At 41.3% G+C, this 26,725-nt stretch overlaps 1 protein-coding gene across 3 annotated transcripts in view; it reads left to right on the forward strand.

Moving 5' to 3' along the window:
• Positions 1-24,403, forward strand: part of LOC149281122 (scavenger receptor class B member 1-like) — a 44,080-nt gene extending 19,677 nt beyond the window's left edge. The window contains exons 7-14 of one of the 3 annotated variants that reach the window (XM_089499636.1): positions 734-900; positions 3,146-3,264; positions 11,221-11,294; positions 13,324-13,375; positions 14,559-14,705; positions 20,091-20,201; positions 20,934-21,063; positions 23,039-23,121. In XM_089499636.1, the coding sequence (XP_089355762.1) occupies positions 734-900; positions 3,146-3,264; positions 11,221-11,294; positions 13,324-13,375; positions 14,559-14,705; positions 20,091-20,201; positions 20,934-21,041 (778 nt within the window). In that variant the 3' untranslated portion in view covers positions 21,042-21,063; positions 23,039-23,121. Of the gene's footprint in view, positions 1-733; positions 901-3,145; positions 3,265-11,220; positions 11,295-13,323; positions 13,376-14,558; positions 14,706-20,090; positions 20,202-20,933; positions 21,064-23,038 lie in introns of all 3 variants that reach the window. The other 2 variants (XM_089499635.1, XM_089499637.1) reach the window with 2 other exon arrangements.
• Positions 24,404-26,725: the final 2,322 nt, after the last annotated feature.

Here is a 26,725-nt window from a genome sequence, read left to right on the forward strand (position 1 = left end):
AGTTTTAAAAAGACATGACACAATAGAAAAAGGGCTGGAGAAAGTAGAGGAAAAGGAAGAATATGCAGATGTTATTGTTTAATGTCACATCCAGAGACAAATGGGTTGTGTAAACAGGTCCTTTACTTTGATCCATGCCAACTGCCTATTAGTTGCACTGAAGGAACATGAATTCTAGTAATTCAGTAGAGGGAATGTCTCGCTCACCTTTTTCATGCTATCTTTAATTCTGTAAATCCCTACCGTGTGCTGTCCCATTCCCGTCATCTTTCCCCTGACCTAAATTAAAAAGTCCCACATAGTTTTTAATTTAGGTCAGGGAAAAGTTTTTCCTTGTTGTGGGATTAGAGCTAAGTGGGTACCTATTAAAATTACAATGTGCACTGTAATCATTTTGTAAAAGCAAGGATGGTGAACCCCTGTGTCCTTCCAGATGTTTTTGAAGTACAGCTCCCATTGGTCAGGTTGATGGGAGCTGAAGTCTCAAAATGTTTGGAAAGATGTAGATTCCACAGTCCCACTGTACAATAAGGATTAAAATGGCTGTTGCAGGAGAAGGTGGGTGAAAATGACGAAGGGAATGCAAAGTTTTAAATAGGGACGGAGAGGGAGTGTACCTGGTGGAGCTTAATGTGACATATGGCTTGATGACATAATGGGAGTATGTTTGGGTTCTCAGGTTGTTCTTCTACTACTTGGGTGACCTGTATCTTTTGGGAATCACTATTTTCAGGTCCATGACTTTAATCTTCAGTCATTCTCGAAAATTCAAAGGCGTACCTACAAACCGGTATGTAGCGCCAAAGACATTATTTGCCAACGGAACAGACTATGCACCCAATGAAGGCTTCTGTCCATGCCTGCAGTCCGGAATCCAGAATGTCAGCTCCTGCCGTTTAAGTATGTCTGCCTCGTGTTTTGACTTTTTAAAAGGCATAACAAGGTCTAAAAAGTGATGTTGGCTCTCTGACTCTATTCTTGTTTGGAGAGCTGATAGCACACCGTGAAGACTGAGTGTCATGCCACCCTTGGAATTCTTAGTGACCCCTAAAGCCACCAGCATCTCCCCAAAAAAGTCTGCCCAATCCCTCATTTTTGGTTAAAACCACTCAAAACAGGTAAAAACAGGGATCATCCACCCTGAAGCAGCAAGACTCTCCTGCCAGCAACCCAAAAGATGGCACAAATGCCAAGACACCACATCACAGCCCTCCAGTGGAGTGGAAAATCAGGTGGTGCTGCCCTCTGGGCTCCAGATCATCTCCACCTCTGCTTTAAGCAGTGATGCCAAGGATTAAACCAGGATCCAAAATAAATGCCCTTTGCCCAATTATGGCCACTCCCTAGAACTGCTGTATTGGGATTATGCTTTACCATTGTTTGTTGCATCAATTTGGAACTTCTGTTGTTGCAATTGGTTATGGGAGGGAAGCTATGTCTTGTCTCATGGAATTGTGTAATAGAATAGTTGATAAAAAGTTTAATTATATAGCATTTAATGTTTGTGCATGTGCACATGTGCTGCTACTTCATGTGGCATGGAGTGTTGTGCTTCAGCAGGGAGCAGAGCTGGGTTGAGGGATTCTGGGAGTTGGAGTAAGCCCTGCCCCGACTTTTCCAAGTTCAGCTGAGGGAGATCTAGATTTAAAGTTTTCTGGGTGACCTTTCTCCAGCTACCATTTAGCAGACTGACCTGCTTATGGGGCTGTTGTGAGGATAAAGTGGGGCAGGTCTCCTGAGCTCCTGCTGTGGAAGGTGGGATATAAATGTATGCCTTTATAGAAACTGGATAGGAAAAGCATTGAATGCACCGTTAGGTTTTCTGGAATTTTAAACTGCTATTTGTTGAATAAGTTTCTAGTCGGTCCATATTGTGAAACATTTTTCAAGGCACATGAGCAGTTCCTGGTTTGTGTAATTGGATTTATATTTTGTGGGGTGACTCTTTGGCAAATTTGTTCCAGGTTGTTCATTGCCAACGTTCAGTGGTGCCTCCTTGTTTCATAGCCTCTGTCTGGGAAATCTGTAAATATCCCCAGCTATTCAACTCTGCCTGCATTGCCGCCAGAATTAGGTTAAATATTTCTCAAGATGGCATTAAGCAATGGGCATGCCCCGGTTCCAAAGTGGTTAGAGGGCATGTACCTTCTAGATGGAAGTAGCCATGGGTGGCTCTGTCACCCTTGCCTTGCAAGTAGCAGTGTGAACTACTTCAGTTTGGTTTCACAGCTTTCATGACAGATAAACAGTTGAGCAAAGAGAACACTAATTCACAGCTCCACACTCATGATTTAAGTGGACTGCTGCCAACTTTCAAGCAAACAGTCAAGTATATATACACATTTAACATGTAAATTTCTTTTCCTTTCCATGTGAAAAGCTGCTCCTGGGAATGGGAGCTGATGATGCCTTTGATATTGGGGTGTTAGGCAGTCAGTGCTACGTTCAGTCAATTTTTGTTTCCAACTTGCAGAACTACAGTCTCCCCTCACCTCAGAGCTCAGTTCTTTTTGGCTGAATGAAATGCAGTGGAGATATTTCTGAATTGGACCTACTGTTCTTAACATATGTTATGCCTGTCTTTGCTCTCCAGGTAGGATTTGTGGGCCTGCTCTAATATGATGTGGTTAAGGCATCCTTTTTTGCACAGAAGACACTGTTTTGCTTGTTGGTAGCGACAGGTGCTAAACGTGCTGTTTGCAAAGTTGATTTTCCTAAAATGCCACTATGACTTAAGTGCAGACGATCTGAAAGAGCCTATCTCCCTATATGAGCCTGCTTGAGTTTTAAGATCTTCAGGGAAAGGCTTTCTTTCTCTTCCACCAATATCACAGGCCTGTATGGGGAGAACAAGGGGGAGAGCTGCCAAGCACCCATTTTTTGGGCTCCCCTGTCTCCAGGAGGCCTGCCAGATGCCTGCTTCTACCTTCCAAATGGAGAAAAAGTTTCTAATCCTTGTGGTTGCTGCAGTTTTAAAGCTCTTTCCTCCCATTTTATTCACAATTATCAGCTGAAGTATTCCATTTTGGTAGCAGAAGCCGAGAGAGTGTGGCGATCTAGAGGACTTTCTCAAGAGTTTCTTTTTCTTCTGCATCTGATTTCTCTTATTTATTTATTTTTCACTCTCTCTCTCTTTTTAAAAAAGATGCACCTGTATTTATTTCCCATCCTCATTTCCTCAACGCTGATCCATCCCTCTTGGAAGCAGTGGGTGGCTTGCATCCAAATGAAGAAGAACACGGACTTTTCCTGGATCTGCACGCTGTGAGTTAACAATCCAGGTCTCATTCTCCTTCTTACTATAATGTGTCATTGTGGCAACTGGACACGCCAATATGTAATTTATTTTATCAGACAGGCATTTTGACATATTAGTTGAAGCTGCACTACTTGCTCCTAGTCCAGACGGGGGCAAAGTCTCATACCCTTAGCTGCAAAAGCAGACTAAGAACCAAGAGCTATATCTTGGTCACACCTCTCTGAGGGTGGCAAGAGAGAGGTTTTTTAGGGGTGGCCCCCAGTTCCAGAATGCTCTCCTAAAGCATGGTCACCCAGTGCCTACTTAGCCATCTTTTCGGTGCCAGTATAAGACTTTTCCATTTTCCTGGGCTCTTAGTCCCTGCAACAACTTAGTGGTTTTAGTTGTTGCTCTCCTGTCATATTTATGTTGTGTTGGTAGATATACCAACACAACATAAATATCTACAAATTTCTGAACATTACAGTTATATACCTTGGTATACTTTGAATAATTATTTAAACTTATAGTACAGTGAATAACTTAATAGCACAGAAGAGGGACCATTTCAGTTTCCCATAAACATGACCTGGCAAACAAGCAAGGCTGTTAGGGTAGACTTGACCACTTGAGACTGCATGCAGCATGCTACTCCCTGCAAGTGAAAAAACCCCAGCAGAGCTGTAAGAACACAAAAGCAGACAAAAGGTCTCCTGGCTCTTCTGAAGCCTTTGGTGAGATTTTTGAAAGTTTACCAGATGACTCGCATCAACATGTTTATGGGTACTCTCAAAAAACAGTGAAAGTTTAGTGGGACAAGACTTACCTTTGAAGAACTTAGTTTGATTTTTCGTTCACAGGACTTGTACTTCCCTGTTGAGGCTAGCAAAAATGCAGACTTTGAGCCACACACAGCCCATGCAATCCCACTTCCTACTTGAAAATCATATTCAACACTGCACACAAACATGACTGTGTGGCTGTACACTCTGCTAACTCCTCAGCCTACAAAGCCTTTTTCAGTTGGGATTTAATGGGAAATCAGGGTGGAGGTGAGGACAAAAATTGGCCTTGTCATCCACTCCTGTTCTGCATGTGTGATAATTTACTATTTAATTGTACTGTCTACCAGTTTACCTGGAATGGCTACCTGTATCACTTCCCTTTCTTTGTTTCTGCGTGGCATTACATTGCCTGCCACTTTCTTGTTCATGGGTATGGGGGCAAGTCCTGGGGACCAGTTGTACAAATGTTAGTTGGTCAGCCATTTCCTATTTGAACTCTTGAAGATCTCTCTTTTAGAAAAACTCTGGCCTAACATAGTTTTTTGCGGGTTTTTCGGGCTATGTAGCCATGTTCTAAAAGAGTGTCTTCCTGACGTTTCGCCAGCATCTGTGGCTGGCATTTGGCCTAACACATTCCTTGCTCTGCTTGTTCCCTCCTTTCAAGGAAGGTTGTATGAATATTCATGTAAGGATGCTTATAAAATCTCAGTCTTTCTTTCTCTCTTTCACACACACACATGCAGTGGTCCAGTCTATTTCACTCTTTTAGGATGCTCATTCTGTTCCCTGTTACAATAGGCCTGGACAAAACTCCCCTATTTGCTGTTTTGTAAAATCAGGAGTAGAAATCATGTGTCCTTTCAGATATTGTTGGATTGGCTCTGCTGGCTAGGGCTGCTGGGATTTACAGTCCAACATCATCTGGAGGGCTGCATAATTCCTTCTCCTGTTCACATTGGAAAGGTACAAACCCAATCTTGGCACTCTGTCCTGTGTCCAACAGCTTGTTCCACTGAATCAATGGGATTTATAAGAAGTGTTGACTTACTATTCAGCAGCTGTGTGTATTCTAGTTGGAACTAACAATTGGATTTAGGCCTCTGGGTCCTGCAGTTACAAGTCACTACTTCCTTTTGAATGAAAACCATTTATAATCACATATGCTTAGAGCTATATCTAATCTGTTGTCCACTTGTATTGCAACTTGTAGCTTACAGCTTGCTGTGAATTCCATAGTACAAGGATATTTCTAATCATTGCACTGATTAAATTGGCTTTAAAACCATAAATCAATTAGCACAGATCCTTTCTTCAGCTGTTGGACAGACAGCCTTCTTACCCTTGGCGAGTGTGTACAAGATAACTGGCGATGGGAAATTGCAAGGGTGAGGGGAAGAATCAATGCCGAGCCGAGGATTTTCTTTCCAGAGGCAGAGATCTAGTATGGTAGCTAGTCAAATCAAAAACTCTGGCCTAACATAGTTTTTTGCGGGTTTTTCGGGCTATGTGGCCATGTTCTAAAAGAGTGTCTTCCTGACGTTTCGCCAGCATCTGTGGCTGGCATTTGGCCTAACACATTCCTTGCTCTGCTTGTTCCCTCCTTTCAAGGAAGGTTGTATGAATACTCATGTAAGGATGCTTATAAAATCTCAGTCTTTCTTTCTCTCTTTCACACACACACATGCAGTGGTCCAGTCTATTTCACTCTTTTAGGATGCTCATTCTGTTTCCTGTTACAATAGGCCTGGACAAAACTCCCCTATTTGCTGTTTTGTAAAATCAGGAGTAGAAATCATGTGTCCTTTCAGATATTGTTGGATTGGCTCTGCTGGCTAGGGCTGCTGGGATTTACAGTCCAACATCATCTGGAGGGCTGCATAATTCCTTCTCCTGTTCACATTGGAAAGGTACAAACCCAATCTTGGCACTCTGTCCTGTGTCCAACAGCTTGTTCCACTGAATCAATGGGATTTATAAGAAGTGTTGACTTACTATTCAGCAGCTGTGTGTATTCTAGTTGGAACTAACAATTGGATTTAGGCCTCTGGGTCCTGCAGTTACAAGTCACTACTTCCTTTTGAATGAAAACCATTTATAATCACATATGCTTAGAGCTATATCTAATCTGTTGTCCACTTGTATTGCAACTTGTAGCTTACAGCTTGCTGTGAATTCCATAGTACAAGGATATTTCTAATCATTGCACTGATTAAATTGGCTTTAAAACCATAAATCAATTAGCACAGATCCTTTCTTCAGCTGTTGGACAGACAGCCTTCTTACCCTTGGCGAGTGTGTACAAGATAACTGGCGATGGGAAATTGCAAGGGTGAGGGGAAGAATCAATGCCGAGCCGAGGATTTTCTTTCCAGAGGCAGAGATCTAGTATGGTAGCTAGTCAAATCAGAACCAACCGACATTTCAAGACCTAGAAAGTAGTCACCGCTCTGGGGTTGATGAGTTACTGTTTTGACTGGATTTTTCAGACTGTGTATAAGACGGCTTGGTAACACCTTAAGTCAATGGTTCTCAAACTTGTTACCCTTGTGACTCCCTTTGCACCTACACGTGGACGTACCCCCCCCCCATCGACATAGTGTGTGTGTGCTGTGTGCCCTCAGGTTCGTTCTAACTTATGGCGACCCTATCATGGGTTTTTGTTGGCTATATTTGTTCAGAGGAGGTGTGCTATTGCCTTTCCCTTGAGGCTGAGAGCATGTGACTTTGCCAAGGTCACCCAGTGGGTTTCATGGTTGAGCGGGGAATTGAACCCTGGTCTCCAGAGTCATAGTCCAACACTCAAATCATTACTCCACACTGACTCTCCCTTCACATAGTATATGACTAAAAAAATTATTTTTTGTTTAGTGTTTGTATTTTTGTTTAGGCATTCATTTATATTCATATTTTAATATTTTATAAAGGAATATTTATTGCCGTCCTTCAGGCGGAGTCTCTAAGTGCCCTCTTTGCCTATCTCCTTCCTACCAGGACAGAAGAAGTTTGGAAAGAGGAGGAGGAGGGATCAGGACATCCAAGTCTTGTGCCCACCCCCTTGAGCAAGTCTTGTGCTCCCCGGGGGATCTTACCCCACCATTTGAGAACCACTGCCTTAGGTAGGGTTGCCATATTCTAGTCCCTCTTGTCCAGGTCCTAGGCTCAAGCCACCAACACAATCGCCACACTACACAAGGCCATCTCTGCTCGCCTTCCTTTCTTTCCCACCTTGTGAGCCTGTTAGAAGAAGGAGGGAGGGAATGGAAGAAGAAGATGGCAATGCTACCCCTGTGCAGTAGCAACCAGAGTCTGCAGGGTGGGATGAGGCTCCTACCAGTACCAGTCCTGTTGCACAGTTTTCTGCTTTATCGCCACTGCTCCATTTTAACCTACCCATCAGCCCGAGACGAAGGAGAAATCCAGGATTTATTGTTTCAACTGGCCCAGCCAGCAGGGACATTTTTAGTCCCTTCAATCTGGGATTTTCCCACATTTTCCATGACAAATGGCAAATTTAGCCTTAGGTTATTCATTGGCTAAGGTGATGATATTGCTTCTCAAATGGACCCAATTAGCAGTAAATTTGGGTGGGTAGGACCAGTGCCAGTAACTTTCTAGCCATTCTCTTGGTCCCATGGGAAACCAGAGAATGTTTATCCAAATAGCTTTTCATGTATTCCAGTGGATTTGCATACTGACGGATTAATGTGTACTTCTGCTGGTACTGCACACACCCACACACCCAGTACAAGTGTATGGAACATGCTCCAGAACTGTAATTCCCCATTAAAGTACAATAATTTAAATTTTCAAATGCTTGTAGTTTATTCATTGGGGAGTGTTACAGACTTTCTGTCCCTATTGTGTTTGGCACGAGTGATTTGTTGACTACAGTCTCCATTTTGATTGATGACTGAGGCAAGGAATAGCAAACATTAACAATTTTGATGTCTTCATTGTCCATTTTAAAGTTATGTAAATCTTCTGGGGTCATTATTTTTGTCATCTTATTATTCAGCTTTTGCACTCTTTTCCTTAACTTTCATCAATAGCCGTTAAAAATCTGCTACTAATATGGGTATCGTCTGCTGATCTTCCATGTCTGATGTTCCTCCAGTTTTCATATCATCTTCCTCTACGTCTAATCCTGCTTTCCGCATGATATGTACTGCACATAACAGATATGCTAATAAAATGTAGGCTTGTTTGTCCCACTTGCAAAATGAAAACTATTTTGTTTCTCCATGTTCTGTCCTGACAGTGATCTCTCATCCAGAGTACAGGTTATGCAATAAGACAATCAGATGTTGTGCACACACACCACTTTTTTTAGTGTTATCCATTGTTTTTTATGATTTCCCATTAAAAGACCTTGCTATAGTCTATAAAGCATACACTGATTTTCTCCTGAAATTCTTTGGTGTCCTCCTTTATAGACAATTTTTGCCTTTTCTCTGTATAGTTCTTCAGGCTGCTGCTTCAATTGTCCTTTTATTTGTCTTGATCATAGAATGCGTTCCCCTGTTAGTCATATAGCATCCTTACTCTTGGTTTAAATTTCCTTTTGATTCCTCAGATCTTGTAGGAGAGGTCTCTTGCTCTTCCTCTTTGATGTCTTCCATTTCTTAGCACTGATTATTATAATAATTTTCTTTGTCGCTACATATAATCCAGGGTTCTGACCCTATTTCTGTCATGTTTAATGTTTGCATGTCTAGCCATAATGGTCTGAAGGGTTTCATCTTCAATACAATAATATAATACAATAACATAGTAATAAAGATAAAATAATTTACTTGTATGGCACTTTCAGGTGGCCATTATATTTCATGTGAATTGAGAAATGGCTACAGTGTAGAATTGGAACACATACTTCCTATCCTAGAGCTCCCCAAATCCACTGCAGTTCTGTCCATGTTGGCTCTGAAATTTGACTCTCCACTTGAAACCTTGCAGTCATTGTTGGTCACTACTGACAGTAATGGGCTAATGAACCAAAAGTCTTGATTCTGTGTAAAGCAGCTTGCTGTTTACTTATTACCTATTTGTAATTCTTATGTCAATTGTAAAGTAAAACAATATAGTAATCCCATTTATTGCATCTTGGGTGGGGGCAAGGAGAAGGAGGCAAAGGCAAGCTGTCTCCTTGTTGACTCTGAAATTGCTATGCATACTGGTGCATAAGTAAATAATTACATATTTTTCCTGGTATATCTTAACAGCAAAGCATATACTGTCTGGCAGAGCTTGAAATTGCTGTGACAGGTCTTGGCGGGACGCAATGTCATGCCTGACTTTTGAGCTTTTGCACTGTACTAATTTAGATAATCCTAGATCTAATCCTAGATCGAGAGATTATTTTTAACATGCTCCTGTCCTGATGATTATTGGTTTTCTTTGCTTAGAAAAACATCCTTATTTCACTTGTTAGACTTGGGGGCCTCCTATTACCCCGAGACACTTGGCCAGGTGTTTAAGATTTCTAACAAAACTATGAAGTAAGCGGCTGAGTGTGTAGCTAATACAAGGCTACCTAGTGAGCTTCACAATAGTTGGCACAAGGTGGGCATCCCCTTGAAATCAAGAGAGGCAACTGCTTCAGGTGGCGCTTCTGGTAAATACCTTGAGTTAGCCCTTCAAAGATTTGAATTTGGAGCTTCCCACAGTCTAGTTGTTGGCTGTAGGATTGCCAGAATAAAAGCTGGAGAGGACTCCTGTAGCTTTAAAGGTTGTATATAAGAGGTATTTTTCAGCAGATTGGCAATGCCTGCCGAAAGTCCCCCTTCTGTACCAAGATACAGGAGTCCTTTTCAGTTTTCAGTCTGGCAACTCTAGCTGGATATAAAATAGCACCTGGATATAAAATAGCTAATGGCCATGCTAGTTGTGGATGATAGACTTTATAATCTTATACACTGGGGGATCACCAGGTTGGGTAAAAGGGGTCTCAGCCCAAATTTGCATGGAATGAAGCCTCCACAAGCTTCTTAAAGAGTGTTCACTGCAGCCCTGTTTTCTGGAATCCCAGTGGTTTTGTAATGGTAGCCTTTTGAGCTGAGGACATTTTAAGAATTAGGGTGGCACCTAATTTGGATAACATTGTTACCAGTATACAACAAAATACAAAATCCACAAAAGAGTGATACCTTTATTGCCCAGCCAAAATGCACTATTATTTGTTGTCCTTAGCGCAATATATTTTGACTGGGATGTGACTGTGGCCCCTTAGCTTGCAGAGAACTGCCCATAATGGAGTGAAATGCAACTCCAAGCATCTCCAGGCTAACATTGCCAGTGGAAATTCTGGGAGCAGCAGTCCAAGCAGAGAGGCTTTGCTGAAATGTACCCATTCTCGGAAGCAATAATTTAATTGTAACTTCTAAAGGTTGTGGTTGTAGTCAGTCACACAAGTCAATATCAAAGCGTCTGGAACTTGGCCAGCGTCCTTTGTTTTCTGGCTTGCAGAATTTGGTTTCGTTATTTTTATAATCTGGAGCCTGGGGTAAATGTGCTATTTGTTGTGTTGAAAGAGGAAAATGTTGTGTAATGTTTTTCCCCCTCCTGTGCCTACCATAAAAGAAGGGCAATAACAATAAAGCCCTTATTTAAAATACATGTAATTAAGGAGATAAGAAGCACACCATATTTTTACAACTCGTATCTCGTGGCTGGTGCTGGGAGGTATATATCTTTGTCAGAACGGCCATTCTGTGTTTCTACAGCTATTTAAAGTGGAGGGTTGAGGCTGTCTCTTGGGGTTTGAGTGGGTGACAAAGGGATTTGAAAATCAGCCTGGAAAAATCTAAATGCTGTGAACTTGCTGGATGCTTGATGTGAGGAATGTGTAGCCCTCCAAATGTTCTTGCACTACACTTCTCAGTCTTAGCCAGCAGTAAGGGATAATAGGACTTGTGGCCCTCTCCGTGTTGTTGGACCACATTGTCCAGCCCTGCATTAAGATCTGTAGTGTTCTTCTAGATGTCCTTGCTTCAGAGGAGATGCTTCTAGTAACCAAAGTAGGTCTTTTTAGTTTAATGTTGCTCTCTTTTTGCTTTAAAAAGGATTTTATTTGGTTTAGTAAATTAATTGCTGTGAGTTGCTTTTGAAGGCAATTGAATGGGGAAAGTAATTTAGGAAAAGCAAGTTTGAGATTTGGGCTTTTAAAAAAATATCATCAGTATTTCTCTCTTTCTAATGCAGATGACTGGCATTCCTATGACATGTTCCATAAAGCTGCAGCTGAATATTTTCATAAAGCACGTCCCTGGCATACTGTAAGTAGTATGAACTTGACTTGACATTCAGAACTTGCTACCACACTTGTTACAAAGCCTAAGAAGGGGTCCTGTACACGGTCTGGTCAGTTTTTATGGAATCAGGTTCAAATTACAGAATTGAATCAAAACTGAACAGAATGAATTTCCACAGGTAGAAAAGTGTGGTCCTACACTTAGGCAGACTGAGAGAAAGAAGTTGGTAGCAGAGGCCTTTGTAGACTATGAGGCAAAACAAACCACCCCAAAATGGTGGGCTGGAAGCACCCGTTTTAACTCTGGAGGGACACTGCAGCAGCCAAACCGCGTGGCGTCTGTCTGGAGTAAAAAGAACCTGTGAAAAGCAGGTTCTTTTTATGGCACCCGGCTGACGTCTCAAGTGCGGCATTGGCGCGCCAGTGACTTAAGCAACACACAGTGGCATCTGTACGCTGCGTGTCCCTTACATCATCATGGCGATGCCCATGTGGACAGGTCGCCACCATGATCTGCGGAAAAACGGTATATAAATAAAATTTATCATTATCATTTATTATTATTATTATTATTATTATTATTATTATTATTATTATTATGCCACCGCCCGTACGTACTAGGGTTCCGGAGCATGCAGTTGCTGTGCGCTCCAGAACCCTAGTATCAACAGTGGCATGCCACTTCAAGACTGTCTGTCCCCGGCCTATGTCTGCTTCATCAGATGCTTGGCAGACATAGTCTATAAAAGCTTAGGCCATCGGCTTCTTTCTTTGGGTTGGCCTCAAAGGTTCTGCAAGATCCCACTACGTACTGGCACAGACTAACATGGCTGTGTTTTTTTGAATTCTGGTAACCTCCTGACTAGACTGCTATAATGCACTCTATGTGGGGCTGCCTTTGAAGAAGATTCTAAAGCTATAGGTAATGCAAAATGCAGCAGCTCAACCGCTGAGTGTAATATCAAACAGACACCCTGTAATGCCAGTCTTAAAAGAACTGGACTGCAGCCAATACATTTTCAGGCTGAATTCAAGCTGCTTGTGATAACATTTACAACCTTAAATGCCTTGAGACCTTGATATGGGGAGAGGAACACCATGCCCAAGGATTAAGTTCTGCTGGGCAGGGGGGCTCCTCTGTGTCCCACCAGAGGGGTCAATACAGGACATGGGAATGGACCTTCTCAACCGTGGCAACCCACTTGTGGAATGCTCTCCCTCTGGAGGCCTGGCTGAGACCAACACACATGTCATTTACACACCAAGTTAAAACTTCGTTGCTTACCCAAATCTTTGTGACTCATTAATTCAACAAAAAAAACCTGTTTACAATTTTAGAAAACCTTTAAATTTTTAAAGTTTGTTTTAGCTCATCACAATGTTTAATATGCTTTCAGCTTATTTAAATCATGTTACTATTTCTTAACCTGGGTTAATGTTATTTGTAAGCAGACCTGAGATCTCTTGATATAAGATAGGATAGAAATATTTTAACAAATAAGTAATAAAAATAAATACAGGTTGAGTCTCTCTTATATGCAATTCCAAAATGCTCCCAAATCCAAAAAAAGTCCCCATGGGTGGCTGAAATAGTGACACCTTTGCTTTCTCATGATTCAGTGTACACAAACTTTGTTTCATGAACAAAATTATTAAAAGTATTGTGTATAAAATTGCCTTCAGACAATATGTTTAAGGTGTATATGAAAACTAAATGAATTTCATGTTTAGATCTGGGTCCCATCTCCGATATGCAAATATTCCAAAATCTGCAAAACCAAAATCCAAAACATGTCTAGTCCCAAGCATTTTGGATAAGGGAGACTTAACTTCTAGTACATTTCTAAAGTAAGACGCTGATTTTCAAACAATGGGCTTGTATGCAAAAAGTCTGGACACAGTATCTTCTTTGCCCTGTTGCTCAAGGTGCTGGAGATTGTATACTTTTGCATGGGAAATGACACTCTGCCTTAAAATGAGGAAAGGGAGCTGAAGTAGATGTCTGAGTGTAAGCTGTTTTTTTTAACTCTCTTCATTCTCTCCTACTGTTTCAGGCAAACAGGAAGGGTCAAGCCAGTTGTGTTACCTTTTGTTTGGTTTGCAGAGGTAGGTGGAAGTGTTTTTGGTCACCAAAAAAAACCCCATTCTCAGAGGTATGTATGTCTGCGTGTAGAGACCAGAGAAGCTGGCAATGTGCTTGAACACAACTCAGATTTAATTGGGTGAGAGTTTGGGGCTTCATTTGCTTTTATGAAATGTGTGCGTTCCCAACTGATAATCTTGCATAAGCCAATTTTGTAACGGCTTATTCAACTACTTGGACATGAATTGTGCTTCTGTCAAAAAAGCTAAATCCCTGTTCTAGAATGCTTCCCCATATCTTTGTGCCGCTTTCTGCGCCGCTGACCACAGGCTAAAAACAGTCTGCAGCTTTGCCCTGCCATGATGTGATTAAAAAGAAAAAAGAAAACAAACACTTCAGCATTTCAAACAGGGTCCAAGATGGTGAAAGCAGAAAGTTGGTGAGCATCTGGTGCTCAAAGAGATCAGGTTTGGGGGTGGGAGAAGTTGGGGGGATAAAAACTCTAATGGTTTAGGGGTAAAAAAGAACAATGTGTTTTTTGCCAAGTGTGATCCTAGCAAAATGGGAATTTTTGGCAGTTGAGGGGAAATATAGGGGAGACATCTAAGGGGAGAGTGAGGCCAAGAGCAGCATGGACAAATTTTCTCAAAACTGGGGAAACGAATTGGTATTCATTGTCAAGCCAATTAACATTTTCCCCTTTCTCAGTGCTGTTCAGAATCGTACTTGAGAAACGCACTCTAAGCTTCTTGGAGAAAGGAAGAGATACAAATTAACACATAACCCCCCCAAAGTATCTCTTAGCATATGTGAAGCCTCCTTTTTACCTGAATTGACCACAGCCAAGCCTCCATTGTGATCCTAGCGCTGGGAGGCAAGAGCTTGGAGGTCAGAAGTGATGATTTTAACATGGACTTGAGGGCCCATGCCTCTTGATGGCGGTTAACACTACAGCGCTGGTTGTAACACACTGCAAATCAGAAGGCATCTTAGCACTTGAATATGGAGGATTTGCATCCTTCTTGAGGTTGCTCCTGCCCCTTGGCCTTTCTGATGGATATTGGAGTCCAATAACACGTACAGGGCCACAGGTTCTCCACCAGTGCTTTGGAAGAAGGTGGCATTTGTGGCAGTCAGGCCAGTTTGTAGACGTGACCATTTTGCGGGGGTCTGAATTTATCTTCTATCTTTTTCTCTCTTGAACAGAGTGGAGAGATTGAAGGCGGTGTCTTACATGATTTCTATGTCAGTTTGGTGCTCATCCCTTCTGTGCTGGGTTACGTGCAATACTGCCTGGTTGCCCTTGGAAGTGTTCTGCTTATAACTGCTGCCTTATTTGGTCTCAAGAGCAAGGTAGGACTAAGCCAGCTGCAAATCCTGAAAGTATGTGTTTCTTAGTTCTGTGATTGGCCTACTTTCTGATTTCCTCCAACCAAATTGAAAATTCCCATTTCCTTTCTGTAAATCACCCTAACTCTCTCAATGAAAATTTAAAAATTGGAGTTGAGCTATATGAGAGCAGCAAAACTGCACCAAACAGAGATGGCAGTGGGGATAGGATTGATGGCAATAAAGTAGTTGGAGAGCATTGGAAGGGGCAAATACATGAGGGGTCCTGGAGGCCCTGCGGCCGCAATGCTAGCATTTTCCCACCCTTTTTAAATAGAGTAACCTGAGTTTATCCTGTGGGCTGAATTCACAACAGCCACAAGTTGGCGGATGCCCTCTTTGAATCGTATTTTTTATTGTGAGAATAAAAATCTTTGCAAACTGGATTTGAAATGAGGAGCCCTAGTTAGAAACAAAATTATCTCCTTATTATCTCCTTTTTAAAAATAGTGTAATATACTGGTGTATATCCATTTTGTGCTGCTTTACATAATTGACTTAAGGCAAAAGAAGAAATAAGTCTTCACACACTGATGGTTGTATGTTATTCTTTTTAAAAAGTTTAATGAAGTCCAGTGCGTTTTGACCTTTATATTATTGTTCGGCCTTTTTCAGGGGCTACACTAAGATAAACATAAATGGCAATCATCAATTACATTTCAGGATTTAGGAGAAGGGGATGACAATGCATATTTCTAGTTACATAAATATAAAATCCTAATGGTGCATGCTATTTGACGTAAAAACATATACTTGCCATTGAAACTATCAACAACAGAAATTTCTGAAGTAGGCTAAAAATCTCTGTACATAACTGGACTGTTACACAATAAAGGGGGGCTATGCTTTCAGCACCCAAAACTTAATACCTGTTGCAGAATGATGAAATGACTTACCAATGGTTCAGTCACTCTTCCATTCCTTATATTAGACAAATGTTCTCCTATGTAGTTTTTTAGGGGTCTTGGTATTTTACCCACATATGTTTTTATTTTGCATTGACATTAAATGGCATATATAATAAAGCAGCTGTTACATGTGCTATAGTAGGTCAAAACAGTTCTATCTGTCTATGTGAGTTATAAACTCAGTCATTTTAGAAGTGTAATTAGAATAAATGCAGAGGTGTCCTGTTGGTCTTGCTGCATCCATAAGAGTATGAGTGCTTCTGTGTTTTCTTCCCTAAAGTTAGTATTCACTGCATTGTCTCTAATGTTTCTAGTCCTTTTGACCCACAAGTCAAATTTAATTCATTATTGTCATTTGTGTATATCTTAGTGTAGCCCCTAAAGAAGGCCAAGCAATTAAGTGAAGGCTGAAATGTGTTGGGCTTTTTACAATCCATAATACCTACAACCATCAAAAGCATATGAAGACTTGTCCCTTCTGTTGCCTGTGGATGGTAATACATACTTTCCGGTTCCTGTTTGCCATTTCATAATGGACTTAAGCCAGTTAAATTACAAATCCCTTTGTTGCAAAATTAAGGTTGGGCCAGCCTATCACAGGAAGCGCCCTTAAGCAACCTGTTGTGGCAGAGCTGCTAAAACCAATTAAAGGCATAGTGTCAGGTCTCCTGCTCATAAGGCCTATCTTTGCAAATGCACCATTTTGGAGCACATGCCTTCCCAATGAGAAGTGTATTTGTCAACATTTATTTGGCTTTTACAAGTTTAAAGAGTCAAGGCAGTGTTCTTATGCTCAAGAGGAGATGCCTACTCTTTTGGGGAGGGGACTGAGCCTTTTAAAGGTATTGAAAATTGATTCCTGCCAGGTAATCATAAAATCATCAAATGCCAGTTTCTGCCATATATTTGTGGCCATCGAAAAGGCCATACCAGACATGCATGTCGCTGCAGGAAACAGACACAGCATGTCCCTATCTCGTGTAAGTAAACCAGTATCAGATCCAAAATCTTGAAGCTGGAGACTCATAAAGACTGCAAGGCGTGTTAAAGTCCTAAAAGTGAAGTGTGAGGTGACCGCTAGCAGTTGTAGCCTTACAGCCTGGGGGCTGTTGACTACAAAGTTACCATAAACTGACAAAATGTATTTTAGGTGAGCCAGCAGTGATCAAGAGGATTGCTTTAGAGTTTGAAAAAGAAATGCCTTTTACCTCCAGGTGCCAAACTTGTTCCCACTGGTGCTGAATTTTTGCGGGTTGGTTCTGCCTTCTAAGTGCAGAGCATTAAAAGACCTCATAGTCTGATAACCACGCATCTTGCTAGGAGGCTTTCCCAGTTGTTGACTTGGCCACCTTTTTATGTGCAACCAGACCAGGAGAAAAGTAGGTAGACTAAGTTTGGTATTTCTGTGGGCTGTTGGGATCACTCTTTATGGGCTATTGGTGCGGTGTGGGAATCACATCTGGCCATGCTGTAGACTGAGCCACCACCAAATACCTGATGTTGGCAGCCTGTCTAACAAGTAGAGGAGCTGTCTGTAGCTCAGTGGCAGAATCCCAGATCCCATCCCTGGCAGTTCCAGTGAGGAGTCCCTGGAGAGTGACTAGTAATCCAAGTAGACAGTAGAGGTGCTGAAGAACACTGATGAAGAAGCTGAACTATTTGGTGCAGGAGGTGAGAGGGAGTTGAAATAACCAGTACACAGTTCCTAGAGCAGAGATAAAACTAGGATCAGTCTGATGGCAGAAGCACGGCATTCATGCAGTCCTGTCAATTTTTGACTGTTGACTTAGAATGTTTCTGGCCATGTGCAGAGTGCTGCTTACGCAGTACACCAAAGGGGAACATAAGATATGTTAGGAGGGAGTTAGCAAGCAGCTATGAGACCCAGTAAATTTCTGATCTGCCCCTCCATGTTCTCCTTTCCCCCTTTATTAATTAAGCACTTCAATTGGTGTCACATAACTACCTGGTGTATCTGGTGTTTCACGCATGCATGTATGGATACCTTGAGTATTGTGCGCTCTACAAGAGCCATCTGAATAGGTGAACTGATCACATTTGAAAAGTGCTATGTATGTGTGCCCACGTGTGAAGGTGATGGGGAAGTTCTCTCCAGTTCGGGAGCTGGGATGACCTCTGCCAGTGCTCCTCAGATTTTATTCCTTTGTGGCACATGGGCATGCTGTGCAATAGCCACCTGAAAGACTGTCCCTTCCATTATGCAGAGTGAAACAACCATCTTAGGCAGCAGATGATGTGGGCAGCATGGTCTCTCATGCACTCCCTACATTAAGCCACCTACTCTCTGGTGGAGTGGAGGACAGTCTCATCTCCAATGTTACACTAGAGTTCAACTGAAAGTCTTATTCACTTCTATGCATAAAAGGCAGAAGGGCATCTTGTGCTTTGCTTTAGGTAGCAAAGCATCTTGCCCTGGCCCCTGGTGTGTCCTCCAAAATAAAGAACAAATGCAGATAGTAATACAAGGAATGGTCATCTCCTTGAGTGGGTTGTTTTGTAACACACACAAGGATGCCTGGGTAACCTTGATATGCCCAGAAGTTCTGTTATGCAGGATGCCTGAGTTCCTTGACTTGGTATATTTTTGTATTTACATTTAAAAATAATATTTTGTTTAAATATAACTATTAAAATATGTACACAATCAAGCAAACTAGGCATCCTTCACATCAATACAATCATGTTAATGAGGTGGGAATGAAAATCTACTAATAATCCAAGTGGTCTTGTTCATGCCATTGGCAGTAACTTCAGAAGTATTGGTTTTCTGCCTGGCAAAAACAAGTTTGTTATAGAACCTGAAAGACTACCATAACAGAATTAGGGCAGAAATGGATTTACTTCATCACAGGTATCTAATAAAGTAAATTGTTGTCCCAAGAGCTACTGCCCCAGTAACACCTCAACTCCATATGTTTCTATTTGACAAGAAATTCCATTGACTTAGACTTTCTCCAGGTAAGTGGCTAAATCTGATGCCTAAAGTTGTTACCCTATTGCAATTAAGACAACAGACTTACAGAAATTTAAAGATGAAGTGTGCTTCCTGTATAAGGCCATAGCTTCTGGTTGGACAAAGTTATCAAAGAGGATACTTTTGCTACAGCAGTCTTCAGTTAAATAGTGATGGTATCCAATATTTGCCATCAGGTCTTTTGCTTCTCTGAGAGCACCATATTTCTTTTTCTAGCAGAGTTTTCCCAGGTCGGCTAATATTACTCGGGTTGTAGTATTGATTGAGGGCTTGTGATTTTTTAAAGAGTGGCTGAAATTTCTCCAACCCTCCTATGGTACATACAGTCTAGTGTCTATACAGGCAAAAAACAAGATAGTCTCTGCATGAAGGGTTGCATTCTGAGGAACATATCGTGTCATGGGGAGGAAAGAGAAGGGGGAAAAGCTGATGAACTTGGGCATCATTTCTTAAACTAGGAGACTTTTTGCGACTATATTCTAGGGATAGCCTATATTTAAAATTCCATGGAATGTATTCTTCAGACAGTTCTTATTGGTTGTCAGTAACTCTCACTTCCCCCTCTGAATGTAAGATGTGCTCCAGTGTGTGCCTTTTCTTCCTCTTGGATGTTTGGAACACACTGCTCCATGCACACATGCATCCACAACATACCTTGAAATTGTAGCTGAATGATAGGCAGACCACTAAATGTGATCTAGGTATGTGGGCTGAACTACACAACTTTACTTATGGAATTAGGCTTTGTGTGAATTCCTTACCCCTACCTTTTGTAAGCAGAAGCTACTAGAGACTGGTGTGGATCAGGACAATAATGAAAGTAAAGGATTTAAAAAACCCCGAACTCCACATTAGTCTAGATGCCTTCATTGCACTTTTGCAGTGCAAAAATGCACTCAGTGCACTTCTTAAAAATGCATACACTAGCTACTTGCAAGAATATTGCATCCAGTTTGGCCCTGTTTAAGTAAGAAGGTTGGATTTGCAAGCAGAGTTCTGCTTTCAATGTGTAGTACAAGCAATAGCAATAGCAAGTACATTTCTATACCGCTTATCAGTGCACTTAAGCACTCCCTAGCGGTTTACAAAGTGTAAGCAAATAGTCCAAGTAGTTTGTTGATTAAATGTTATTGAGCAAATATAGCGCATTCTCTTAACTTCTTTTAAAGTGGATAATACATAACAGCCAGCCCTCAGCATAGAATTTTTCTTCCTGGTTATTGCCTCCTAGTGGGTATCAACCCTGCACGAAGGCTGACCTTAGTTTCTAAAATCCTCGATTAAAACTCATTACAATTGAATGGACAACTATCCATAACTCTTATACTTGATCCTCAAATGACAATATATAGCTATATATCTTGAAAATCTATGTGTAATGAAATGCCAATCTGACTCAAGCCAATTTAGAATGGTGTTCGCATGAAACCTTCATTTTCTCAACAGACGTTGACTGTTTTGCGGCAGAAGGAGGGGTCCATTGTGATTGGGACCCTGTCTGCCCCAAAGTTTTATAACTCTGGATCCAGCACTGGCTACAGTTATCATGGCCCGCAGGTAAGAGACCCCTAAATGGGTCGCCTTAACCTGGAAGAAGCCGGGCATGCAAACTGAGAACGAGTTCTCACACTGCTTCTTGCCTCCTTGGGCACACCATGCAAAGTTTAAAAGTTGGAGCACTGACCTCTTTGCCTGGACCCCAAGACGGGCAAATGTCCGAGCAAACGACTCTCTCTTTCTCCCTCTTTTTTTCTCTCTCTGTCTCAGTTTCTTATTCTTGGGCTTTGGCTCTATAAATTGACTGACTTCACAAGTTTATTGTGAGGATAAACAGACTGTAAAGCAATCTGTGAGTTATCAAAGATAATATATCTTTTTGCACATATAGCATGAATCACAGTCAGACTCAAATTTATTTTGGCTCCTGTTCCCAAAGTCAGAAGGAAATATATATATTGCCTAAGCATTGCTTTTTTAATAAAAAAAAAAAAGCAAGTACAAATGTGAACGAACCATTTCAAATGTGGCTTGACAAGCGACTTCTTACCCCCTTCTGATTTTTTCCAAAGATCCAATAGAACTAGGATGTCAATGATCTTCCTTCTAGAAAACCAACCTTTCAATAAAGTAGATGATGTAAATTAGCTCCAGTGATTCTGTGATTCCCTTTTTAACGCAAATTAAATGTTTTTTTAAAAAATATGCATCCTCCATTTACCTTTCAATAAACGAATGAACTCTCCTAGAAGTATAGCATAAACTGTTTAAACCAGACTGATTATTTTCTAGGGAAAGTGCTTTTTATTTTGGAGTAGTAATAAGGGTTCAGGACCTAAAGAGGCCATCCAGGCCTCCAAAGAAAAAAACGGCTCCCTGCGGAAGGAAGACAGATTCTAGGTGGATACCTGGAAAACGAAAGGTAATGTCAATTACACCAACAACCACCTCCAAACTAGCTTGGCTCTGTTTAAAACTTAGTGGGTTTTAAATAGTTGCTTGAATGGCTTGGTGCTTAAATTTGGTGAGCAAAATGGCAGCTGTCTGGGATCCCACCCAACTACCAACAGTTGCATCTCTGCCTCTCTGCAATCCTTCTACAATACCGCCATCCCAATTTGAGAACCCTTTTCTTCTGCACTAGCTAACATGCTCTTGCTCCTCCCTCTCTCTTAAAATAATAATTACGTCCAAAGAAGTTCTAACTCTGTTCTGAACTGGGGTCCTGTTTCTTTTGGTAGAAGCCAGGCATAAGAATTATTTTTTTGGCTCGGACTGAATCTCCATCGAGTCTGGCATTGTTTCAAGCAGCCAGCTGGGTTGAAGAAGTGAAGTTGAAGGCTTTCATGGTTGGCATCCATAGTTTTTTGTGGGTTTTTCGGGCTGTGTGGCCATGTTTTAGAAGAGTTTATTCCAGACGTTTTGCCAGCGTCTGTGAAGACGCCAGCCACAGATGCTGGCGAAACGTCAGGAAGAAACTCTTCTAGAACATGGCCACACAGCCCGAAAAACCCACAAAAAACTAGGATCGAAGAAGGCTTTCACAGAGTTGTATACCTCCTTACCCTGAATGTATAGATGTCTCTGCAAATGTGCTGCCTCCCGTTAAAGTTACCTAAGCTTAATATGCAATATCTTGTGGCGGTTAATTGCTGAGTAAGGTGTATGTCTTCTGCAAAGAAGTATCTGCTGTTATCTCTCTTGTAATCCAGAATTCTGTTATCATTCAAGACAGGGAAAAATAGGATAACAAAATAAAGCTATTGTTTTAGGCTGACCAGCCCGTGTTAACAAAGAAATATGCAAGCTTTAGATATCCATGCAGCTTGAATATCTTTAGACAGTTAAAAACTAGCCGGGTGAAGAGCCACGTTTTGTTTTGTTCTTTGCCTAGTCAATATGTTGTTCTAAATATCTTGTTCTAAAGCACCCTCATGTGGGGAGAGTTGGTATTCACCATACCAAGATGAACTTAAGTCACAAAGTGCATCACTCCCAATGATAGCGCATCACTCCTTGTTTCAGGAAGCAGTTGAAATACAGCCAGAAGGGTTTAGGACCACATTTTTCTGGCAGTTTAGGCTGTTGTTCTTTTTCACTGTGTGACCAATTTTTTGAAAAACAGAAATACTGTCAGGGGACTCAGGGTTACAGATCAGGGCTTTTGGAGCCACACTTTCCCTTGATGCAAGTGCTAAATTCGGATGTATTGCTAAAGTGTGGTATAGCACTGTATGCAATGGAGTCTCTCTTTGGTTTCTCCTTCTCTTCCAGTGTGGAAGAGACCATACGTTCTCACTTCTGCATCAAATTAATCTGAGTTCAGCATTCTCTCTGAATCCAGGCAAACCAAGGTTATTCTTAACTCTGGTTTACTCTAGGCACTGGCAAAGTGCTGCATTCTAGATATTGGTGGACTGCAGCTCTCTTCAGTCCTGTTCATCAGAGAGAAGAATATTGGGAGCTGTAGTTCAGCAACTTCTTGTGAGCTGCATTTGTCCACCCCTAATTTTATAGAACAAGTGACAGTCAGACTGTAGCATGTGAAGCTGACATGTTTTTATTTAAATCGCAAGGAATGGGGGGTTCATGTACATAATACTGAACTGTAACTCTATTAATTTTCAATAATACATTGGGATAAAATGCTTACAATGCAAAAATGGTGTGGTGTAAGAAGTTAAACCAAGTATAGATAAACCTGGACTATTGATCCTATAATTCCTTTCAATTGGTCATTCCAGATAGGGCTGATTTAATCCTAAACATCTAAAGGACACCAGGGGTTGCCTACTCCTAAATTAAGCTGAATCACCACACCAGAATTCACTATCAGGATCACTTGAGCTCACTACAGCACTTCCAGTTCTAACTAGACTTTCTGGCTTCTTTTTCAGAGAGATGCTCAAAAGATGACTGTGCAAGTGCCAAACCTATGGAACGACCCGTCCCAGCCTTCAGACAGAGCCCCTCTTTTGCAAGAGGACTCTAGCACAATACACCATGTTGATCTTTCTACTACCTGACCAACCTTGCATCCTCTTCACAGGGGATCCCAGAGAACTTTAACCAATACACATCATGTCAGGTGGGAGGGAGAGAATACACCCAGCCACCCGAATTCTGCAGATTCTTTTCTAAAGAATCAGAAGCCTGTGTTGAACTACTTTGAGACCTTCCTATGCGAACAGGAGGAGGAAATTCACTGCCATTCTTTCCATTAAAAAAACGGAATGGAAGGTGTACATATGGGGCAGGATGTCTCCATTGTTACATTTCCACCTGGAGGGCAGACTGATGATTGAACATGATTCTTTTCTTGTATCTGCAATGGTTTTCTTGTCTTCCCTGAAAGCTAACCTCTTGTAATAATTGTTAATGACTCATTTTTGGAAAAACCTTCTTAACCTCCCCCCCCCCCCCCAATGCAATTTGTGAGTTAGTAACTCCTGGCATTGACCTATCTGACCCAACTTATAGGCTACAAAAGATTGATAGATCTAAATTGCCCTAAATGTTTGACCAACATTTGTGCTTTTTGCAAGTTTTTCTCTTCCCTCCCCTAAAATATGCTTTCCTATATGTGCTGGACCTTTACTGCCTTTGCCTCTCCCCATGTCTTTGGAAACACTCCTGGGAAATTAAAATTGAGGCTGGGGGAAGCAGAAAACTAAACCAGCATTCATGAAAGCTCTTTTTGATGTGAAAGCTTTTTTGATTTGGTCCCTAGAATTACCCTCTTACCATGCTTCCCACTTCAAAAGTCACTGTCATATTTGCCAATACATGCCAGTTAAACACTGCCATTTGGTATGTTTTTTAAATCCAGACTGGAAACAGGGTGCATATAGGCTTAAGTGCACATGCTTAAACTTTTTGTACGGTTACCTAGAAGAGAAGAGGAACTTGCTGCTTCTCCAAGTCTAAAAGTTTTAATGATATTTGGTGCTATATTTTGGATAATGAGGTGGACAACGCAGATCTAAGCAAGATTCCACCTTACCATTCTTCCAGGCTGGGGGGGAAAAGGGGGCACAATATGTTTGCTTATGTGTTTTTCCTGTTCAACTGTTCAAACTTGTAAGAAACCTTCCGTCTTCCTAGTTCTCTGGAGTTTCTGCACTTCAGTGCTGGTAACTGAGAGGGGCTCTGGTTTGAAATGGCTGCCAAAATACCATGCCATTCCCTCTTCCTCTGTTGAGTTGTCTGGAGAAAGTTCCAATAGTGTTTTGCCCAAAGAAACGATTAAAATCTTTGAAATCTTGGAAGCTGGCTCCTACATGCGTCTGTACAAAAGGCATGGGTCAAGGAGGGAGAGAAGCATTTTGGTGCTGGGCTGTTGGCTGTCAAAATGAGTGCAGTCTCCCTGGCAGGAGAGGTTTTTGGAAATGAAGTGGAGTGGGTAGCCCCCTTCGATGTTAGTTAAAACCTGGTTGCCTTTGGGGATGTCGCATTAAGCCAGGAAACTAAGGTGATGTAGGTCTGTTTTTCCCAGCATTTGATTCTCCAGGTTGTTTGAACTTCCAGCTCCCAAAAGTCTAGCCAATGTGGCCAGTGGGGATTCCAGGAGTTAAAGTCCAAAACATTTAGAGAACCACTGGTATGGCTAGCTTCTCCTTATTCTGCATCTTCAAACCATTCCTATTAGGTATGTAAGATAAGCAGTAGTAATTGGGGCACATAATGGGACCATTATAGCGGAGTCTGGGTCTTTCCAATCTTAGTCAGAATTTCCAACTAAGGGAAACAAAGGGGGATCCTCTTTTCTAGGAAACTATTGATCCATGGAGGGCGGGGAGGGCATCAGCTTGGCACTAACAACCAGCCTGACGGAAGTTTCAAAGATGGCATCCTACAAGATGTATGGAATTAAGCAGCAGGCAAAATATAGCCTATTGGTAGAGCAGGTTATTGTTCAAAAGTGGGGAGAACAAGCGGGGGGGGGGGGGGAAACCAAAATGTGGATACACAATACTGTATATCACTAAATCCGGATAAATAATGAGATACTGCACAAAGTCAATTAGATTCTCAAAGAATTACAAGTATAATTATAGAGTGAACAAAAAATAACAATATTTCATCCTGATAATAGAGAACAATAAATGTTTTGAATCAAATGTACTTTGAGCTACGATAATAATGCCAGATAGCGATTGACATGCTAAATTCAAAATACAACCAAAGAGCAAACATAGATGTAACAATAGCATATGCTGTAAATACTTGTTAACAACTTCTTTACAGAAAAACTGATAAGTCCAAACGTTCATTTAAACCCAAAGGTTTGCTAGAAGCTAATTTACTGTATCGATTCAGAGTATTGCACCATAATGGGATATTATCATGTAATTCAGCCTGTTCTTAGGTTTTCCAATCTGGGAGATTTAGTTTATATGGAAGCAAGCTCATGTCCCTTTAAGAAATGTTGTATAAGAATGAGCCACCTGTAAGGTGTTTAGAAGATAATGTGTAAGATCACTAGTAGTTACAATTTGTTTGTACTCCTTGACTTTGTTGAAAGCAAACTGGATATGGCTTAAAATAGAGGTAAGCATAATTGTAAGGTATGTTATATTTGTTTTCTCCTTTGTGATAACTGAAATTTCTAGTGTTAATGTTTGTTTGTTTTATGTATTTAGAAGTATGGAAAAGCTGGGTTAAACCTTGGTCTTCCTAAATTGAACTCACAATTACATTACTTGTTCTCTGTTATCATGATAATGAAATATTCTGTTATTTGAATCAAATTGATTTTGTGCAGGATCTCATTATTTATCCGTATTTACTGATATATAGTGTATCCACACTTCGTGGATTTTTCCCTTGTTCTTGTTCTCCCCAGTTTTGAACGGTTTCAGTTAGTGTTAAGTAGAGTATTGGGTAGAACAGGTTATGCCAATCCCTACTCTATCCACCGCTCTCGATGGATTGAATCTTCAACAGTAGCTGTTGTTTGAATGGAATTAATTGTAATGTATGTTGTTTTCTTGGTACAACTCCTAACGTCGGATTTAAATTGCAGTGGGGTGGCTGAGCCATGCTAAAATGCTAAGGAACGGGAGAACGTTTGAGTAGCAATGCAGCAGTCCATCACTGGGTGGAGATATTGCAACATGGTAATATGGATCTTTTTATTTGGGAGACTAAAAAGTGTTGCCTTTAAGCCCACTGGGCCATTTGCTGAAATCATTCCATTGGTAAGCTTGTTTGGAGATCATTGCCCATGCTGAATCTGGCAAGATTAGATGAATTAGGCAGTGGGCCGCCAGCTAAGAAAAGGCTTGACTTCTCCACGTATGCAAAGCTGTTTGCATTTAATTGTTTGTTGAGACAAACCCCAATATTAGTCCCACCCAGAAATCAATGGGCCTTAATCACAACCAAGTAAATAAATCTTCTTCATTTCAGTCAAGGTAGGGTTGGCGCTGTGTTTAATCTACTGTAACTAACCAAAGCCAGCATGGTGTAGTGGTTGGGGTGTTGGACTACAACTTGAGACTAGGGTTTGATACCCTTCTCATCCGTGGAAACCCACTTGGGCGAGTCACACGCTCTCAGGCCCACAAATTCCCGTGATGGGT

This window comes from Sceloporus occidentalis, unplaced genomic scaffold (genome assembly GCF_023333645.1).
Source record: "Sceloporus occidentalis isolate IW3139 unplaced genomic scaffold, rSceOcc1.0.p SCAF_138, whole genome shotgun sequence".
Taxonomy (NCBI): Eukaryota; Metazoa; Chordata; class Lepidosauria; order Squamata; family Phrynosomatidae; genus Sceloporus; species Sceloporus occidentalis.